The sequence below is a fragment of the Malaclemys terrapin genome, chromosome 10 (assembly GCF_027887155.1).
Source record: "Malaclemys terrapin pileata isolate rMalTer1 chromosome 10, rMalTer1.hap1, whole genome shotgun sequence".
Lineage (NCBI taxonomy): Eukaryota > Metazoa > Chordata > Testudines > Emydidae > Malaclemys > Malaclemys terrapin.
In genome coordinates this window covers 77,271,080-77,290,504 of record NC_071514.1, presented here as the reverse complement: position 1 = coordinate 77,290,504, position 19,425 = coordinate 77,271,080, and the positions used below count along the sequence as shown (strand labels likewise).

The window sequence follows — 19,425 nt, the reverse complement described above, 5'->3', positions numbered from 1 at the left end:
ACACTGGAGTGATTGCTACCACAAGGACAGAGAATCCTTCCCAGGAAAGAAAAACGTGGCACAACAGCCTTAGAAGAGCTGAAGATCTGGCGGGGAAAAGCAGGAGTTAAATTGCCTGCTGCTTAACAGTTGTGTTTTATGCTTGCCTGTTACCTCAGTCTCATTTTCCATGGTGGCTTTGTTAGCAGTGAGCTGCTAATTAAATTTCATATTTATGATGAGAAAATAAAATCATTGGACCTTTTTTAAATAGTCTTTTTTTTTTTTTTTTTTTTGCATTTTGGCTCAGGCAGCTGAATCAGCAAGATGAAACTTCCCAGCTTTCACAAGGAAGATAAACAGAACAAATAATGATGGAAGGAGAGTCTAATCTAAAACCCCATGTAGTTATTACACTATATTAATTTTTGAATACAAGAAAAACAATTCTGTTTGCTCTTCTCAGAAAGCAGTGTTGCTGAGGAGATGGGAAAGAACCTTTTTGATTTTTTTTGAAGGGTTCAAGGTGCAAATACTAATCTAACTCTCAAAAGGTTGTTTGTGATGGGAGATAATATGTTGAAAAAGACTCTAGACTGGTCCATTGACAGTGATTACTACCATCTACTCTCCAGCAGAATGTTTATTTCTTGGGTTCCCAAGGATTAAATATTACCATGCATAAGCATTGATTTATGGTGCCATGTCTCTTCCTCTTGGGATTTGTAGTTTTTCTGTAGTAGTGGAAAGTTTATACAGTGTCATCAAACCAGAACTATAAACTACTACTTCCAGCAAGCTTTGTATGCAAGAAGTGTTCTATAGCCACATCCTATTCATGCAAAGCTAACATCTGAAGAAGGCTTTAAGGAACAGATTTTCAAGTACTCAGCATCTATAACTGAACCAAGATTTTCAAAGAGCTCAGCCAATTTAGGCATCTAAATAAGGGCCAGATTTTCTGAAGGGCTTAGTACCCAGCAGCTCCCTGCCATTGTGACACATAGAACCAGATTTTCTCACCATCTGGGCTAGGTCTTTCAAAAGTCCAGCTGTGATATTTCCTGAGGGCATCTAGGGTTGTGAGGCACCCCGCCACCATCTGCCATTAGCATGAGGAACTCTTGTCTGTGCCTACCAGAAGTCAGCTCCCCAACTCCACCAGCAACACAAGCATTTCCCTCCAGACATGTGCAGGCCCCACATCCCCCCTGGTTAGTGATCAGCACACTCCAACACCTGAACCCTCTGAGCATCCACCCTGGAGTGTCTAGCTCCTGTTCCACTGAACGCTCTCAGTATTCACAGATTAGCTGCTCCCAAAGAAGCATTGTGCACCAGTTTACCAGTTTTCCTTCAGAACACTGCTCTGTTTAACACACAGCACTTAAATATGGTTGAAGTGAAAACAAGTACAAGTTTATTTAACAAAGCTTAGAGATTTGAGAAGTAGCAAGTCAAAGTATTGGAAACAAAAGATTACATGTAAAATAACATGATACACAAGACTGAATTACCCAGATACTCTCCTGTCTGGTGAAGTTTAGCCCATCTAAAGTATTTGCTGCATTTTCTAGCCAAGACTTAAACTGTAAGTCACACAATGATCAGCCAGAGAGAGAAGGGTCTACTACCCCCTGCCTAGGGTTACCAGATAGCAACTGTGAAAAAATGGGACGGGGGAGGGAGGTAATAGGCGCCTATATAAGAAGAAGTCCCAAAAAATGTGACTGTCCCTTTAAAAATGGGACATAGGGTCGCCCTACCCTTGCCTGATGCAAACCTGCTTGTCGTCTTCTGGGGAGCTGTCTTATAACTCACATATCTTAAGAATATCGTTTTCAGTGTATACACACAGCTGCTTAAATATCCATACATGATTAGGATGACCAGTGTGTTACTAGCTGTTGGTAGAGACCTCACATCCCACCCTTTGGTGCACTGTTTTGTAGACGTCAGACCCAGGCGATCCCTGTAAACTCCTATGCATCCCTTACGTCCTCTGCCACTTGACACCAACGGGTCGCTGGGTCACCCCAGCTGTTATTTTGCTGCTTACATGGCAGCTGAGCTCTTTGCAAAACATGACCTTGATTGTGGGTTGAAGGAAAATAAAAAATCTAGTTCTAAGGCTCTTGACTAGAGCTGAGAGCTGAAAGAATTCAATCCTCAAGTGTGGGAATTATTTACCTATTCTCATATTACAAGAAAAAGGTGACCACCGATGGATAGCTCTTTTGCAAAAAACATAATTAACCATTGGTAGTGGGTGATATGAGATAGCAAGGTATATAACTTATACACACAATCTCTGCAGTTCCACTAGCTAGAAGAAACATGGGTAAGGATTGTTGTTCCTCATGTTTCAGGAGAGAAACCAAATACAAAAGGGGAAATTTTCAAAGGCCCGAACAATACTCTGGTACCTAATTTCCATTGACTTTCAGTGGGATTTAGGTGTCTGCACTTCGTGCCTTTAAAAAAAGGCCCCCTAAATGGATGGGATTGGGATTCTTCGACCCCCACCCCTCGTCATGTTTTTAGAGTATTTTCCAGAAAGGGTGTTTTACTGGTACTGGCCACTCTCAGAAACAGGATATCCATGTTAGATGGAGCACTGTTCTGATCTGATCTGGCAGTTCCTAACTGCTCCTTTCCCATGCTGAAAGAGGGGAATTCAGTCAATAGTACTCCTTCATCCTGTGTTTCCCCATACTGCTCCCCATGATGACCACGTTCTCTTAGGAGAAGATGATAGTTAGATTTCTGACTTGTTCAGTTCTTGGCTTCTCCACTCTTCACCAGTGATGCAACTTGACTCTGAATTGAACCAACTGGCCTCTTCTGTGGTGAAAGTGGAATTCCGTCTCATGCCATGTTTCGCTAGTCCTGCTGGGAACAACTTTTCCATACTGGTGTTTGTACCTCATCTTATTCTCCTTAGCTGAAGCAATGGGTACAGTTTCAAGGTAAAGCAGCGCAAAGGGATTTGTTTAACTAAGTAATGTTTGCACAGCACAAACGGTAATGTTTGATGGTAGAACCTGCTATAGAAGTCCTGAGTATTGCTATTATTCCTTTTCCCTGGCAGTGGGATAATGATTAATGGAGAACGTTGCTTACAGGAACAAAGTACAGTCCCACCTGTTAAGGAGTTAGGAGTTCATTACGGTGCGGCTCATCATGCTGCTGCCTTAATAGGCTGTCTCAAGGGAACGTTCTCCCAGGCTGGGAATGGTCTTGTGCATTCCATCTTTGTTTTCCCCACCCTTTCACTGATGCACACGTTGCTGCAGAAGGACCTCTGTCGTAATGTCTGCAGAAGAGAAGGCTGTTTTCAGGTAATACCCTTCTCCCCCATCACATCCAGAGCAGAGCTCTCTAACACCATGAGACACTTCCTCTTTGATTTCCTTCTACAGAGGTGTCATGTTTTAAAGTCACTCACAGCCTCTGTTCAGAAGAAATGGGGAAGTGAGGCAGCCCCCAACACCTCTCCCCCTGCTATATATAGACACAGCATTTCTGAGAGAGGATGGTGGGTGTGCGCTTCCGGAGCTATGTCACACAGTCCCGCTGCGGCAGCAAGTGAAGAGGCAGGACACAGAGCGAGAGGAAGGAGAGGGGATCAGAGGGGGTAATGAGGGGGAGCCAGTTTAACTAGATGAAACTTATTTAAAAGGTTCAGCCACTTCTGTATGAAAGGCACTGCTTTCTAACCAGCAGAACTGTAGGTAGCCTGCCAGGAGCTGCTTCTCACTCCTAGTAGGACTTTGTACTTCCTCAGCAGTGTTGCATTTTATCTGTTGGGTAATTTTCCTTGCCAAGTGACATCCAGATTTCTACATGTGCTTTGTGCTCTGCTTGCGGGGAAGAGCTCACAGCACTGTACTTCCAGCTTTAAGCCAGGGGTACCACAAAGGGAGTCTTAGGAACGTTGGCACTGCCCATCCAGAGCCATTTCCAAGGAGCTTTATGCCTGAGAATGGAGCCTACCACCAGTTGAGTAAGTATGTTCCCCCAGAGGCTAGCACACCCTCTGCTAAGTTGCAGTGCAGTAGCATGTCCCATCATTTGACCCACTGATTCTGGCTTGGAAAGACACCTGATGCCTGTGTTATGTATGGGGTTTACTTCGTTCTTCAGGCGGATCTGAGAAAGAAACGTGTGAGCAACTGGACTAGTAAATTGGATGGTGCACCAAAAAGTAGTCTTTACATTACAACTGTTGGCATTTCAAAGGCATAATTACAGGGAGGTACAAAATTGAATAAGTAGTTAGGTGAATACTATATATGTGAGGATCAAGAAGCAGTACACAGATGGTAACAATCATTGGCCCTAGGGTGCTGAGCAGTTTTTGGGATGACAAATTCAACGGTAAACAGTTCGCTGGTAAACATACAAGTGATTGATTCTACATAGAGAGCTAGGTGTGAAATCATTATACATGTGTATAGTGCATTTGAGATGTTTGAAAGAGCTGTCATATTCCCATGAAAGGCCAGAATTGTTGTATTGTGATACTTTATTTTAGTGGTGAGGTTTTGTGTCTTGTATTGTCTTATGTGTTGGGAGTAGTAGGTCTGCTAAGATCCATCTGTCTTCTGAAACTGTCAGTCAGCTTGTTACTTATTCATATCTCATATTTCTTGTATTTTGTCTAGCCACCGTGTAGTACTCTCATTTGTGAGCAGGAGTGTGACAGTACATTCCTAACAGTAGGTGATATTGGATCTCATACAGTCTTTTGAGTAAAGTAGTATTCATGAATTTATCTGGGCCAAGATGAAGACAGTGGAATTACATGAATGTAACAGATGAAAATTTTGGCCTTTCTGCTCATTGGAATGTCACATGACTTTGTGCTAATTTCTTGCTGAATTTGGACACTTCCTGGTAAATGAGACAATCTGGTCCTGACTCTCAGACATTCCATGTCATGAACTGGTTGTTTGGAAATGACAGAATACTGTACTTTCAACAAGAATCCCATTGACCTCACTGGATGAGAGAAACATTGCAAGTTTGAATTTTGTGGACGCATTTTCTAACCCATGTAACATATGGGTTTAGAATAAGCCAAAACTTAAGTAAATAACACCCATGATAATTTTATATGATACAATTACATTTCATTCTCTCTTAATATTTTTCTGTTTGTACTCATAAAAGGGAGATGCTAATAGCACTAATGAGAACCAGCTATAATGCATGCAAGGGCAGTGGGAGCTTTTGCTAATGTGAGAATGAACCTCTATCCCAACCTTGGTTCCCACACAGCTCTGTCAATTCAATTTAATATGAGCCAAGGCTCACTGTACTAGAGTTAGTGCTAGTTTTATGATGGGGACGAACACACACACAGATATATACGATAAGTAGGGCAACGATTTTGGTGTCCAGAAATCTCCGTGACTTGAGCCTCTGGCGCCTGGGAGGTGCAGAGTCCTCCCCATAGCCCATGGTGGTTGGAAACTGTGGAGGGCCCGAGCTCCCAGCCGCAGTGGATGGCGGGGTGCCCTGCAACTCCCAACCGCTGCGAGGGTGCCCTGCAACTCCCAGCTGCTGTGGGGGGGCAGGGATGCCCCGCAACTCCCAGCCGCTGTGGGCGGTGGGGGTGCCCCGTAGCTCCTGGCCGCCACGGACAGCAGGGCCCCCGGGAGCTCCCAGCCACCACGGGCGGGTGCCCTGCAGCTCCCCACGGTAGGGGTGCCCCGGAGCTTCAAGCCACCACAGTCTGCTGGGGTGCCCCAAGTTGGGAGCCATGGGCAGTGGGGTGACTCCACAGCTCCAAGCTGGGGACCTTTGGGATGGTGTGGGGACCCTGCAGCTCCCCATTTTGTGATGCATATTTTTAGTAAAAGTCACAGACATGTCATGGGCTTCTGTGAATTTTTCTTTATTGCCCGTGACCTGTCCGTGATTTTTACTAAAAATATGTGTGACAAAATCTTAGCCTTAACAATAAGACCTAAGCTAAGATCACCAGACTCATTTGCACTGATGGCCAAAATGAATTTTGAACCCAGATCTCCTGAGTTGAACGGCTGGCGACTTGACCTTCCTGTACCTAGCATCTTGTCCTCCCCTTCCTCTTAACTCGTAACTCTTCCTCCCCTTAGCCTAGTTGGAATCCAGATCCCAGTTGTAAAAACAGACTGTTCATCACCACTAAAAACAAGTGTGAAGCCTGGCAATGGACTTCCCGTAATCTCAACAACATTCCCTAGATCAAGTATCTCATGAGCCATGTACTACCCAAGGACAACAGCTTCTTTTTATACCTCTGTTTTCCCCCGCACTCTAGTAAAAAGAGAGTGTCTGTGTCAGCAGCTAAATGCTGCATTCAAACAAAAAAATCCAGTCTTTAAACCTGTTTGTATTACAATATCACCCTCATTGTCGTCATCCTCATCATCATGCACAGTAGCGTGGAGGATGTGTAAATTAAAGTACTTACTAAGTGTCGAGCTTTCATCTCTCTGCTTGCTGCTTCTCGAATCCTTTTAAACGCACTAAATTCCTGTGGTAAATTATTAAAATTATTGTGCCATTAGCTTGATTTGCATGCTCTGAACTAACACTAATCTTTAGCATGCCAAGATCTGTCTCGGGACCTCCCAATCTTACACTCCCTGTATCTCCCCAATTGCGTCTCACCTCTCACCATTTTTACTATAACCCTTCTTTCATCCCCATCTCTCTTGTGTCTCCTCTTTGTTTCTCTCTGCATTCCCCTCTCTCTCACCTTTCCTACTTCTTCTTCCTCCCTTCGATCTTTCCTTATCCCTGTTTCTCTTTTCTGTCTTTCCCCATCTCTCTTTCCTCCTGTTTCGCATCCTTCTGTTACAGGAGAGCTGTCCCTAGAGGCACCATTTTAAACGATGGTGATATAAATGGAGCATTGAAATCCTACATTTGGATGTTAGATTGGCACCTAATGTGCATGTATAAAGCAGCTACATATGCACCTAAGAAGCTCTGTTAAGATGCCCACATCTGAAAATTCAGATGTACGTCTTCAGACACTCCTGGGGGAATACTGCGCCTTAAAAATTCGGCACAAATTTTTAAAATTCTGCAAAATTCTGCAAATTTTATTTGTCAAAATTTCACTATATAATCACACCAGTTTCAATTATTTTGGTAATGTATTTCAAAATACCTGTCAGCAAGTATGTCTGTAACAATACAGACACACACAAAAATTCCCCCCAGAGTAGAGAGGTAAAGAAACCCCTACGACAACCCAGTTCCTTTTTCTCTGTCCCCTTCCCCACAGAGCCCAGCTGGGGAGCCAGATATTCACACTCCCTCCCCGCTAGAGCCCAGCCATGGCTGTCCCAGCCCAGACACTCACACCCCCTCCCACCCAACCCAGACCAGCCATGCCCCCGCCTCAGCCCAGACACTCACACACACACCCCAGCCCAGCCATGGGCCTACCCCAGCCACTCACACTCCCTATCCCCCAGAGGCCAGCTGCAGGCCCAGACCCTCTTATCCTCTACCCCCACAGAGGCCAGGGAACCAGAGGGAGAAAGAGCCTGATGCTGGGTCCCAGGCTTGCACAGAGATTCCTGCGCACTGCCCCTCTCCTTCCTTCAGGGTGTGCTGGAAACTGCAGCTGCTGGGAACCCTCCAGTTCCCCCGGCCTTGTCTTCTATTTGTGAGCTGGGCTCTGAACTGGCCCTAGTGGCATCCAACATCTCTGCAACCCATTTCTGGGGGGGTGGGGGGAGAGGAAATTCTGTGCGCACAACATTATTTTCTGCAAAATTCTGCATTGCGCAGTGGCGCAGAATTCCCCCAGGAGTAACACTTGTCAAGTTGTCTGTCCTGATCACCCTGTTAATCATTCCGTTTTCTCTTAGTATGTATTGGGAAATGCCATGAGTAACACTTTCAGAAGAGCCTACGTTAAATCCCATTTTCAAAAATGATGTAGACACTTAGGAGCCCAAGTTTCATTGTCTTAGGGCTGGTCTCCACTGAAAATTTACATTGGCATAGCTATGTCTCGGGGTGTGAAAAATCCACAGACCTAATCCTGGTGTAGACAGTGCTAGGTCAATGGAAGAACTCTCTGTCAGTCTAGCTACTGCAAGCTACAGCCTAGCCACCTCTCTAGGAGGTGGATTAACTACAGGGATGGGAGAACCCCTCTCAGCACTGTAGTGAGTGTGTACCCTAAAGCACTACAGTGGCACAGCTGCAGCTATGCCGGTGTAGCATTTTAAGAGCAGACATAGCCTCACAGCGTTCAAAATGGGATGTAGATTCCTAAGTCACTCAACGATGCTTTTCAAAATGATTAGCAACTAGTGCTCAGATGCTATGGTGGTGGGCGGGATATAAATACCTGCATAGAAGAGAATACACACAGAAAGGGTGGCAAAAAAGCCTAAGCGTCGCTACCATGCTGTTTGCGAAGGAGGGTTTTTTCCATGTTCTGTGTTTTTATTATTGGTAATAGATGTTGTGCAGGCAAATCTGATTGGATGCTGCCTGTCTGGGCTATCACAATCTGTTGTGGGTTTTGCTATTCAGACAAAATTAGTCATTTTCCTTCCTGTATGAGAACTTGATAAGAACTCTGAAGGGCTAAGGCTAACAGACTTGAGGAATGCACAATCGGTTTGCCCTGGACCTCAGATATCTTACCTGATGGAAAGCACTGCAGAAAAAGTGAATCTTAATCTTGTACCGGACTGAAGTCACTGCAGTGACATACTAAATATTATTGCACTGATTAGGAGAACACATGACCTCCACAGCAACATCTCATAGGACAAACCAGCATTCTCAGTAAAGGATCAATTTGCCCTTCCACAAAATAGATTAAAGCTAGGGATGGGAATCCCCATGCAAGCTCAAGTAAAACTAAATGGAATAAGCAAGAGTGTGTACTGTTCAGATATTAAGCAAGATTCTCCTGGCATGCAGAACAATTTCCAGCATTCTGTCTTTGATGCATGTCATCTTTTCTAGACTGTGAGGTACAAAGCCACTCCTGAGCACTACGCAATAATGATAATAATTGATCCTTGCGTCATCCATGCATGATTCTTTCACTTTTGGTGGAATGGAGTTTTATACGTCGTTCTGTTATTAGTTGGGAAAGTAGAACTCTTCTGAGGTTCATTCCAGTTGTTCTCTCCTGTTTAGAACTCCTGACTAGGAACTAATCTTCTGGGATTTATTCCACTATTTTAATATTTCATAAGGACATAAATATGAATGTAGGGACAACTTTGTAGATTTCTCCTTTTTATTCTTCTAGGTCTGACTCTCTTGAGGAAGTGATAATAAGTATGAAGAGTGAAGAGGAATTCTTTCTTTCTCCTTTTGCCAGAAGTGAGTTGGGTTTGCTTCCAGAGCATTCTAAACCACAGTTTAGGTTTGGATTGTCTCTGCCTCTCGTCTCTGATGTGTACTGAAAATGAGAGTTGGTTCCCTTGTGAACCAAGAGGGAAACTGAATAACGGGTAACTCTCTTGTGAACTGCAAGTGAAATCAAGTGATATATGAGCGTACCTCCTAACTGTCCTCAGTGAGGACTGTGATAGGCTGGGCCTCTCCTTTGGGTCACACTCAGGCAGTTTGAGTCTCTTCCACTTACAGAGTCCTTTCCCCATTTGGGAACTTTACGCCAAACTCTCTGGCACTATGGGGATCTCCTGCTTAAGGGGACATTCAGTCTCTGAGTTCCCTTATAAAGGTCTGATTTGTATATGGCAGTCTGGCACAGCTGGATCCGGGTCAGGGTTTACCTTCAACCTCTGCCCTGCAGTGATCAGGTTGTCCTAGGTCTAGTAAGTCCTTGTAGGCAGCAGAGGCTTGTCAGCTGTTTCCCTCTCTGCTGCTCTGTTGCAAGAGTCCGCTACTTCTGGGACACAGCAGCTTTCCTCCTGGTTGCTACGTCTTCCTGTGACAAGATTTCTTTTTTAAGCTCGCTTCCTTCAGCTGGAGCACGCTTTGCAGGTGTGCAATTTGGTACCATTTGAGCCCAGAGAAGCTCGTTAGCCTTCTCCTGATTGGGATGGGGACATGCCTTAGGACAAGGACCCAGCTTTACCTCACTGATCCCCTGGAAATCTAGTAATAGTCTCTTTCCCGCTGCAAGTTATTTGTAACAAGAAGCCTGACTCAGTAAGAGAAGTGGATAGAAGATATTTATGCTAATGGAAAACTTTATTGTGTTTAAAACTTTCTATTCTGTTTTTTATGGGTCCGACATTTTATATCTTCTACATTTTGCTGACGCTGGGGCATTTTGCAAGCTGGTTGACTCTCTTATAGACAGAGAGAGGGAGTGCTGATTGAAGTGGTTGTTTCAGTGTCCACCCAAACTAAGTAAAGCAGAAACATAGCTATTTTCAACCTTGATTATCCAGCAATGCTCTCGGCCTCCTAGAGATACTTTGAGGATTTCAGAATCTGAAGTAATAATACTGTAGTAATAATAATTAATACTTCCCTAATACCTACCATCCTGGGATTTCAAAGTGCTTCGCAGTTACTAATGAATCGTGCCTTGTGATGTTGGTATTTATTGCTATCCTGAGGCCTTGGCTACACTGGCAATTCACAGCGCTGCACTTGCTGCACTCAGGGGTGTGAAAAAACACACACACACCCCGAGCGCAGCGAGTGCAGCGCTGTAAAGCACCAGTGTAATCAGCGCCTGCAGCACTGCACGCTCGCTCGCAGCACTGCACGCTACTCCCCTCGGAGAGGCAGCGCTGTGAATCCGCCAGTGTAGCCAAGGCCTGATTATCAGATGGAGACACTGCAACACAAAGAGACTAAGGTTCAAATTTTCAAAAGCAGGCTCTGATTTTAGGTTTCCCTCCTCTAGGGTATCCAAATTTAGACACCTGTCTGGACAAACTTTTCAAATGTGGTTCCCAAAGTTACCGGTAGGTATCTAAATCCATATTTATGTATCTAAATAAAAGGGGCCTGATTTTCAATAGTGCAGAACTCCAGCCAGAATCAGTGAGAGTGGTGGGTACTCAGCACCTCTGAAATTAGACTGAGGTTGTCTAAAGTTCAGCACCCACAATTCAGAGGCCACTTTTGCAAATTTGGCCTTCAATGACCTACCCAAGGCTATATGAAAAACTAGTGGCAGAGCCAAGAATAAAGCCACGTTTCCTGGTTCTTTAAGCAAAAGAAGTGATTTCCCTATCACATTTCACATTCTGATTTTCCTTTAGGAGGAAAAATAGCACAAAATTCTTCTCTTTTTATTGTATTTTGTTGTTGTTGTATGTTGCTCTGATACCGGAAAGCTGCATCTATCCAAAGAGAGGGCTTATGAAAAAAGCTCTCTGCTGTCATTATTATTATGGTTAAGGCTATGTTTTTGTCAAGGATTTTTAGTAAAAATCATGGACAGGTCACGGGCAGTAAAGAAAAATTCATGGCCCGTGACCTGTCCATGACTTGTACTATATACCCCTGACAAAATCTTGGGGGTTGGGGAATGGACCGGGGGTGCCATGGGTACTCTTGGGGGGGACTACCGGGAGGCACCATGGGTGCTGGGGAGGGCGGACTGGGGGCGCTGCAGGTCCTAGGGGGGCGGACTGGGGGGTGCCACGGGTGCTGGTGGGGCAGACTGGGGGTGCCGCCGGTGCTGGGGGCGGGGGTAGTGGTGTGTGACCCAGGACCCCTGCTGGTGCTGGGGGGTTGATGGGGCTGGCAGGCTCCCTACCTGGCTCCATGCCTCCCCAGAAGCAGTGACATCCTCGTCCCTCAGCTCCTGGGTGTAGGCGCGGCCAGCCAGCTCTGCATGCTGCCTCCACCCCGAGCGCAGGCTCCACAGCTCCCATTGGCCGTGAGCTGCATTGGCAGCCAATGGGAGCTGCAGGGGTTGTGCCTGCAGGCAGAGGCAGCACGCAGAACCCCCTGGCCGCGCCTCTGCCTAGGAGCCGGACATACCAGCCGCTTCTGGGGAGCCCTCCCCCAAAGTAAGTGCCACCCACAGCCCTCACCCTGTCCCGCGCCCCAACCCCCAGCCCTGAGCCCCCTCCCTCACCCAAACTCCTGCTGCTGGGGGAGGGGGACACAGTGACCTGAGACTTCCCCAGCAGCATCCAGTGTGGCTGACCCAAGGGCTGCCTGAGCTGCTCAGGCGGCCCCTGGGCCAGTCACACCGGCCACTGCAGAAGTCACGGAGGTCCTGGAAAGTCACGGAATCTGTGACTTCTGTGACCTCCATGACAAACTCGCAGCCTTAATTATGATTTATTGTATTACTGTACAAACACATGGTAGGAAGGCACTTCCTGTCCCTTGTGTGCTAGAGAAACGTACAAAGGAAGAGAATGAGCTACAGCATACACGCAAAGCGTTGCTGATGATAATAGGCACACAGCTTGCAGGTTCCAGCTTAAAAATCTTATCCTTCTTATGTAACCCTTTTCTTTTTTATAAATATTATTTAAAACCTTGCTTTTATTTCATCTATTTAGCATCAAACACTAACCCACGCCCCCAACCCACCCCCGTTTGTATATTAACGTGTAGTTAACATGAGAATTTTCTGTGTTGTGGTTTCTTTTTAACTGCCACCACGCTATGAACATCTGTGAACAAAATGCGGAAGTCCAAGGGACCCAGATAATTCACCACTTCCAGAATAAACTTCCTCCTCCTCACTTGCACGGCACCCTGTGTTTTTTCATATCTCACGAAGAAGCAACCAAGTGATCCACAGAGATCGCTGAGCACTGTGCTCCCACTCTGTTCTAGAGAGCAGGGTTTGGTTCTGGTCACCTCAGAACTGATAGAGTGGCAAGAATTCAGAGGAAGGTAATGGAAACGATTAAGGGGCTGGAGGGATTAACTTCTGCACCATCATGGTGAACGCTGCCTGCGTTGAATAGAAGTCTGGCCTTGGGAGCTTTTCCACAACAGTGTTTTAGCAATGCTCGCTTGAGTTGAATTGCAGAATAACAACTCTTCCATCCCCACTATTTTTCCCTTGCTGTTCTTGTTGCTTCTAAGAGAAGCTCCTTGCCTGTCCTGCCTTTGGACTTCCACCTAACTAAGAGACCCCAGGATTCAAAGCTAAACTCATTCACTGGATGTTGTTAGAATAATAATAAATCCCAAGCATTTTATCTGTCTAAAAATGAAGCTTTAGATCTGACCTGGAGATGAGTGCTTTATGGAACCTTGGTTCTGAAGCCTGGGAGGTTTTTTCCCTTGATCAGTGGAGAGCAGTCCCTGGCATATGAAAGTGTGAAGGCTGAGAGAGACCAGGGAAGAGCTTTAACTGTGAGGTGATTTGTTCAGTCAAAAATTGTAACAAAAAGAAAAAAATAGCAAACACATAGTAAGGTACATTTGTGTGAAACAGCCAGGAGAAGGCCAGTCCCTGAGAGAGAGAGGGGAAGAGAATGCTTCTTTTAATGTAAAAAGGGATTCTCTCTTTTATTCTTCTGAATCTACGAAGACCTTTGAAATAGTTAGGACTAGCTGGAGGTTATTATTGGATTAAGATCTCCTATTGTTAAAGAATATCTTGTATACTAAACACTGAAAGGAACAGCGGGAGAGCAATTCCTCAACTGCTGTGTATAGTCTTATTTCTTTATGGCCAAATCACGGTTCAAGTCAGCCCAAGTTTGTGTATTTGCACCTGTGATTTGTGATGGATGCCAAAGTGTTTCCATGGTACTTAATAGTCTCTGAAGGTGTCAGGTTACAACTCAAGACGTGCTGGAATCAGATGCTAGAAGAGAATGCTTATAAAGATCAGATGCAATAAATGGTTACATATTTTTATACATTTCAAGGACATTGAAATCTGTCATTTTTAATCGCTTTTTATTTTAAGTGAAAACAGCTTCTCTGCAAAGATGTCAGAGGAAGGAAGGATAGAGGCAAGGAATAATGCACTTCAGATATGCAGGACGTGTGTGCTGCTGGAAGTCTCTTCTCCATTTAAAACTCTTAGCCACTAATGCAGTGAATTTGTTAGTTTTCATTGGACTTTAGTTGATCTCCTCTGGTTCCTGACCCCAGAGCACCCAGGCTCCAGCCTCTCACTAGTATTTAATTAATTATAGAGTATTAGGTTAAATAGTAAGTTAAATAGACATTTGGTGCTGTCATAGAATCACCTTCGGTTTTTCCAGTGAACAGCAGGAGTAATTCCATGGAAGACAATGGAGTTACTCCAGGCTCACACTCTTGTAAATAAGAACAGAATCAGACCCAAGGAATCCCGCGATGCAAAACCCTGAGCTCCAGAAGCTGTATTTTACTCACTAATAGCCCCTCTAATAGACCAAACATCAGCTCTGAGAGGAGTCAAGGATGTTTGTCACACTGGACTTCAAAGGTGGGAGATGTAAAGAAAGACGCAAAAGGCTCTTGTATGGAGACAGGGGACCACTCCTCTAGGATTTTTTTGATGGCTTGTGCATGTGTAGTAAATCCTTGTTTTATAATGAAGTTCTTATATTCCTAAATGGAAGGATCTTGATGGAGGGTTTTTTTTTTTAAATTCCTATGAAAATGTTTCTGCAATAGAGTGGTGTTGCTGAGTGAACTCCGCTCTTTGAATCATCTCATGGAGGGATCCCTCAGTGATGTCCCAAGGGAGCACTGGCAAAGAATGTAACAGTTCCTGATTCCACAGAGCAGGCTGGAAGAGATTCTGGGGTGTTGTGAACTCCAGAGAAGAGTTTATATTGCTCCCCTTGAGGCCCATCTCTGAGCTTATTGGGAACCTATCAAAAATCAAAGGATCTGGGGCATTGGGCTTTTGGATGCAAAAGACTAGCCCTGGGTGGATATAAGGGTGATCTTTAGTTCCTCTGTGATCTTTAGGTCCAAGCTTTGGCCCACATTTGGTCCATCCTCTCAAGGAAAAGGGCTAGAAATTTAGCTTTAAAAGAATGAAAGCTAAGATACGCTTAGGCCTTGTGTGCATGGAATAACTTTAGGGTTTTTTTTGGGGGGGGGAAGAACTACTGTGCGTGTGCGCACACACACACGCATACACCCACTTTTTTTTTTTTTTAATTCTCTGGCATTGTATCCCACATTTATTATTCTGCTTTGGAAGTGAAATACCACTATTCCAGAATGAGTTTTTTAGTGTAAGGTTCCTGTGGACACAGCAGTATTTTGGATTAACTGTTTCACTTCAGGCAGTCCTCCCACTGCTGTCGAAACTGCATAGCTTCACATCTGGATTGTGTGCCCTCTACTGCTTTGGGGTCGTTTGAATGGGTGTCATCTTTTCTTTTAAATGTTAACACTCAGGCAAGTGCATGCCTTTGCAATTCCTGTCTGTGGTGGAGCTGCATACCCAAAATAGCAGCCATGCCCTGTGCTTCTTCGTTCTCCCATCTGGCAGTTCTGGACTTCCTTGCCTTCTGGCGAGAATAGATCATCCAGGCCCATCCGAACAGCAGTCACTAGATGCAAGGAAAAACAAATGGAGGAGAAAGGGTAGTCCTGGGACATAGGCCAGTGCTGCTACAAAACAAAAGAGCTCTGGCAAGAGACAAGAACGGGACCTCCAGTAATGCTCCCACTATCTGTCCCTACTATGAGGAGCTGGACTGGATTTTTGCAAGGGAGATCACCACCAAACCCCAGCATGGGGAGGAAGGCCTTGGATGGCACTGTAACAACGGCCAAAGGCACCCAAGTGACCACAGATGGCATCAACAAAGCAGTGTACAGACTCCTTCACTATAGTTATTCTGCATTAGTTCTAGCAGTAAAATATATTCAGAAAAATCTTTCTCACGTAGACAAGGCGTCAAATTTCTAGTTCCCCCAAATTTGAAGGCGCTTTCAGCCCCAGGCTTCATAGACCTAACCCTAAGGGCTAGCTCAGCTCAGTGACTCCCAGTTTTTCCCAGGCAGTTTTGCAGTTCCTGAAACTGGAGGCTGAGGAAGTCATAACGCATTCACGAGAACTCTTCTGGCCCAAGGAAAATAGTTTATTGCTGTTGAGCTAATTAGTTACTGATTAAAAGTCAGTTACTAAGAAAAGTCTCATCAAGCAGAACTCTTGTTCTCAGACCTGGAGAACAGCATATTGTTTTTAGATCACATCCTTTTAAAATCTTCAATATCTGGCTTAAGGAAACCTCCTGGATAGAGCCCCTAGCCTCCTTTTATCCCTGGTGGGATTTCAGGGCTTGACAGGGTGCTTTGGGGATTGCTTGCAGTAGGGCCAGAACACTTCCTTCTCCTAGTTCCATCCAAAAATCTGTTACCACATCCTTGATCTGAGCACCCTGGAAGGAGCTTTAAGGGAACTGTCTCTGCCTTTCCCCATCTGAGGGTGTTGTGGTGTTTACATAATATACCTGCTGTATGCAGCGTTCCTCACACTTATTACATTTGATTGTAGGCCATGCACATAGAAACTTCTTTTCTCAAACACATCACTGGGAAGGAAGGTCTTGGGTTGAAAGCCCTGTATTGGGAGTCAGGAGAGCTGGGTTCAGTTCCTGCCACAGACTTTCTTTGTGTGAACTTAGGGGCTGTCCATTAATTACATAACACATTTTCGGTGACTTTTTTTAAGATCCACCCACCCCCTTGTAATGCTGGAACAAACACACAGATTAAGGACCCTAATGAGTTATGTAATTTATGGACGGCCCCATGTGCAAGTCACTGAATCTCTCTGTGCTCTCAGCTCCCCATCTCCTCCAGCCTTTGTCTGTCCTGTTTAGATCTCTGCCTATGTGTTTGAAAAGTGGGTCTGCAGTCTGGGTTGGGCTCTCCCAGGCACTACTGTGATATAATAATAGGACGCTGCTGTTAACATCTTGAAGACAGGCTGAGTCCAGCCAGCCAGAATGGCTAACTCTGACTTGATTGCTAAGCTTAGAGTGCATTATAAAAACATTTAAAATTCAGAGTACCTAGCGTTCCTATCTGATGCCTGGGAGATTTCTTTTGCTGTGTGCTGACTTACTTCGCTACGTTTTCTCACCTCATTGTTGCCTGCCCTGAAACCTTCCTGGATGAGCTGGTCACCAAGAAAAAGTTGGCAGGAGACCGTTTAGCAACAGCTCAAATATTATGTGACCACATTTTGCATGAGTCGAGAATATTTTCATGCTCCGATGGTGTCACACACATTTAAACCCACTCATACACACACACACAGACACCTGTATGCACACAGATACTTACGTTCATGCCCATGCACTGATTCACAGACAGCCACCATGTACTGCATGTGCATACATCTACTTTTGGAAATTCAGATGCAGTCACTCACACATATAGCTGCACGTTGCACATACACCTGAAGAGTACATGGTCACATCTGTAAAGCTGAGATAAACCTGTGTGGGGAGGGGAGAGAGTGAATGCCCCATAATAGTTTAGTGGCTGCGTGTCTTTGTGCTGCTGAGCACTGCAAATTCAGGCCCCTTTCTTCCATTACACATCCTGCAGCACAGTAACCATTCAGAAGAGGAATTCTCTGACTTTTAGGAACCATCATAGTGTTAACCGGGCTGCAGAATCATCGCTTGAGCAATATGCAATCGTTCAGAGTCTAGCTAGAACCTCTCTAAGCTGTCACTTCTCAGATGAGCTGAAGACAGGTTGCACTTCAGCACAAACAGTTTTAATATAGGGCAATATCAGCATTCCTGAGAGGTGCAGCCGAGTTCATCGCATGTGACAGGGCAGCTCAGAATGGTAAACAGGATTGAAACCCTCCTGAGTCGGTGTGCTTCGTATTTATTTGCTGATTTGTTTCCCTTGCTAAGGAGCAGAGCCAGAAATGGATGACTGCCTAGAGATGCTGAAAGATGAGGAGGAAGCCCTGTGGGAGAATGTAGAGTGCAATCGGCACATGCTGAGTCGGTACATCAATCCAGCCAAGTTGACCCCGTATCTGCGTCAGTGTAAAGTCATCGACGAACAAGATGAGGACGAGGTGCTCAACTCGCATATGCTGCTCTCCAAAATTAACCGAGCAGGTAATTCTTTCCTGAACGGCCAAGACTGCACTGTGTATTTATGTGCCAGCGACTGTTAAATCTGGAGCGGGCTTGGCCTCAGGGTTACAATATCTGATTATCCTGTTCCCAGTACTCCTGTGTCCTCTCTCATTGCACTATTGTTGGGTTGTCCCTAGGCCGACTGCTGGACATCCTTCATACCAAGGGTCAAAGGGGCTATGTAGTTTTCTTAGAGAGCCTGGAGTTTTACTATCCTGAACTCTACAAACTGGTGACGGGGAAGGAGCCCACACGGAGATTTTCTACCATTGTCGGTGAGTAGGATCAGTCCCTGAGGAAATAAGGGCTGGAGTCAAGACACGAGATAAGACTGCTTTTTTTTTTTTCAGATGAGAAGTGTTAATGAGGCGTAGTGACGGGTAGTAGCTCATTCCCACTTCTCACTCTCTGGTCTGGTATGGCCTAACATTGACTAAGCTGTTGGTGAAAGCAACACCCCGGTTGTAGGAGTGCTACCCAGTCTGCCTCCGTTTCTAGGATGGCAGTCATTACAAGGTGCCTCACGGAAAGACATTAGGGACCAGAATCTCATCTCAGTTACACTAGTGTGAGTCTGGGGTAGCTCTGTTGAAATAGACAGAGGTACTCTGGATTTGCACCAGGATAACTGAGATCCAATGGGTGTACATGAACCTGCTCCACCAAGTCCAAAAACAGGGGCATGGATATGTGTGTATTCACCATTGTAGTATCTATGCCTGTGTATTAGAATGTGTGTGAAGACTGAGTTGATGAGTTTGAGTGTACATATGCAGTTACATATGCTGTCTGTGTGTACTCTGAACATGTGCATGTATGAATATAAATATACATATGTGTCTGTGTATAGTGACTCTATATATGATGGGGTGCATATATGTATGATTGTATTGTCTATGTATGGTATTTGTGTGTCTGCTAGTGAGTTTGACTGTGTCTGTATATTTCATTGTGTGTGTGTATTGTGTGTGTGTGCGCATGTGCATTTGTTTGTTCCCCACCTGTGCTGTCCCAACTTTGCCTGAACCCACATTATTAACCTGCTCCAGAGCAGTGCCATGGATCTTGGAGCTGATGGGCTGTTTGATTCTTTTCAGTGGAGGAGGGACATGAGGGTCTCACCCATTTCCTAATGAATGAAATCATTAAGCTACAGCAGCAGGTGAAGACAAAGGATGTGCAGCGCTGTGAACTCTTGGCCAAGTCCCGCCAGCTGGAGGATGACAGGAAGCAGCTGAAATTGAACAATATAGAGTTGCTGACCTTCCAGGAGAGATACAACAAGATGAAGGAGGAAAGGAACAACTACAACGACGAGCTGATCAAGGTGAAGGATGAGAACTACAATCTGGCCATGAGATACGCCCAGCTGAGCGAAGAGAAGAACATGGCTGTGATGAGGAGCCGGGACCTCCAGCTAGAGGTAAAAGAGATG

At 45.1% G+C, this 19,425-nt stretch overlaps 1 protein-coding gene across 4 annotated transcripts in view; it reads left to right on the top strand.

Moving 5' to 3' along the window:
- The window catches only part of CARD11 (caspase recruitment domain family member 11), a 182,727-nt gene that overhangs the window by 126,545 nt on the left and 36,757 nt on the right, over window positions 1–19,425 (top strand). For 2 of the 4 annotated variants that reach the window (XM_054041285.1, XM_054041284.1), the window contains exons 2-4: window positions 17,757–17,969; window positions 18,128–18,265; window positions 19,088–19,413. In XM_054041285.1, the coding sequence (XP_053897260.1) occupies window positions 17,771–17,969; window positions 18,128–18,265; window positions 19,088–19,413 (663 nt within the window). In that variant the 5' untranslated portion in view covers window positions 17,757–17,770. Of the gene's footprint in view, window positions 1–3,232; window positions 3,321–3,905; window positions 3,986–17,756; window positions 17,970–18,127; window positions 18,266–19,087; window positions 19,414–19,425 lie in introns of those variants that run through there. The other 2 variants (XM_054041287.1, XM_054041283.1) reach the window with 2 other exon arrangements.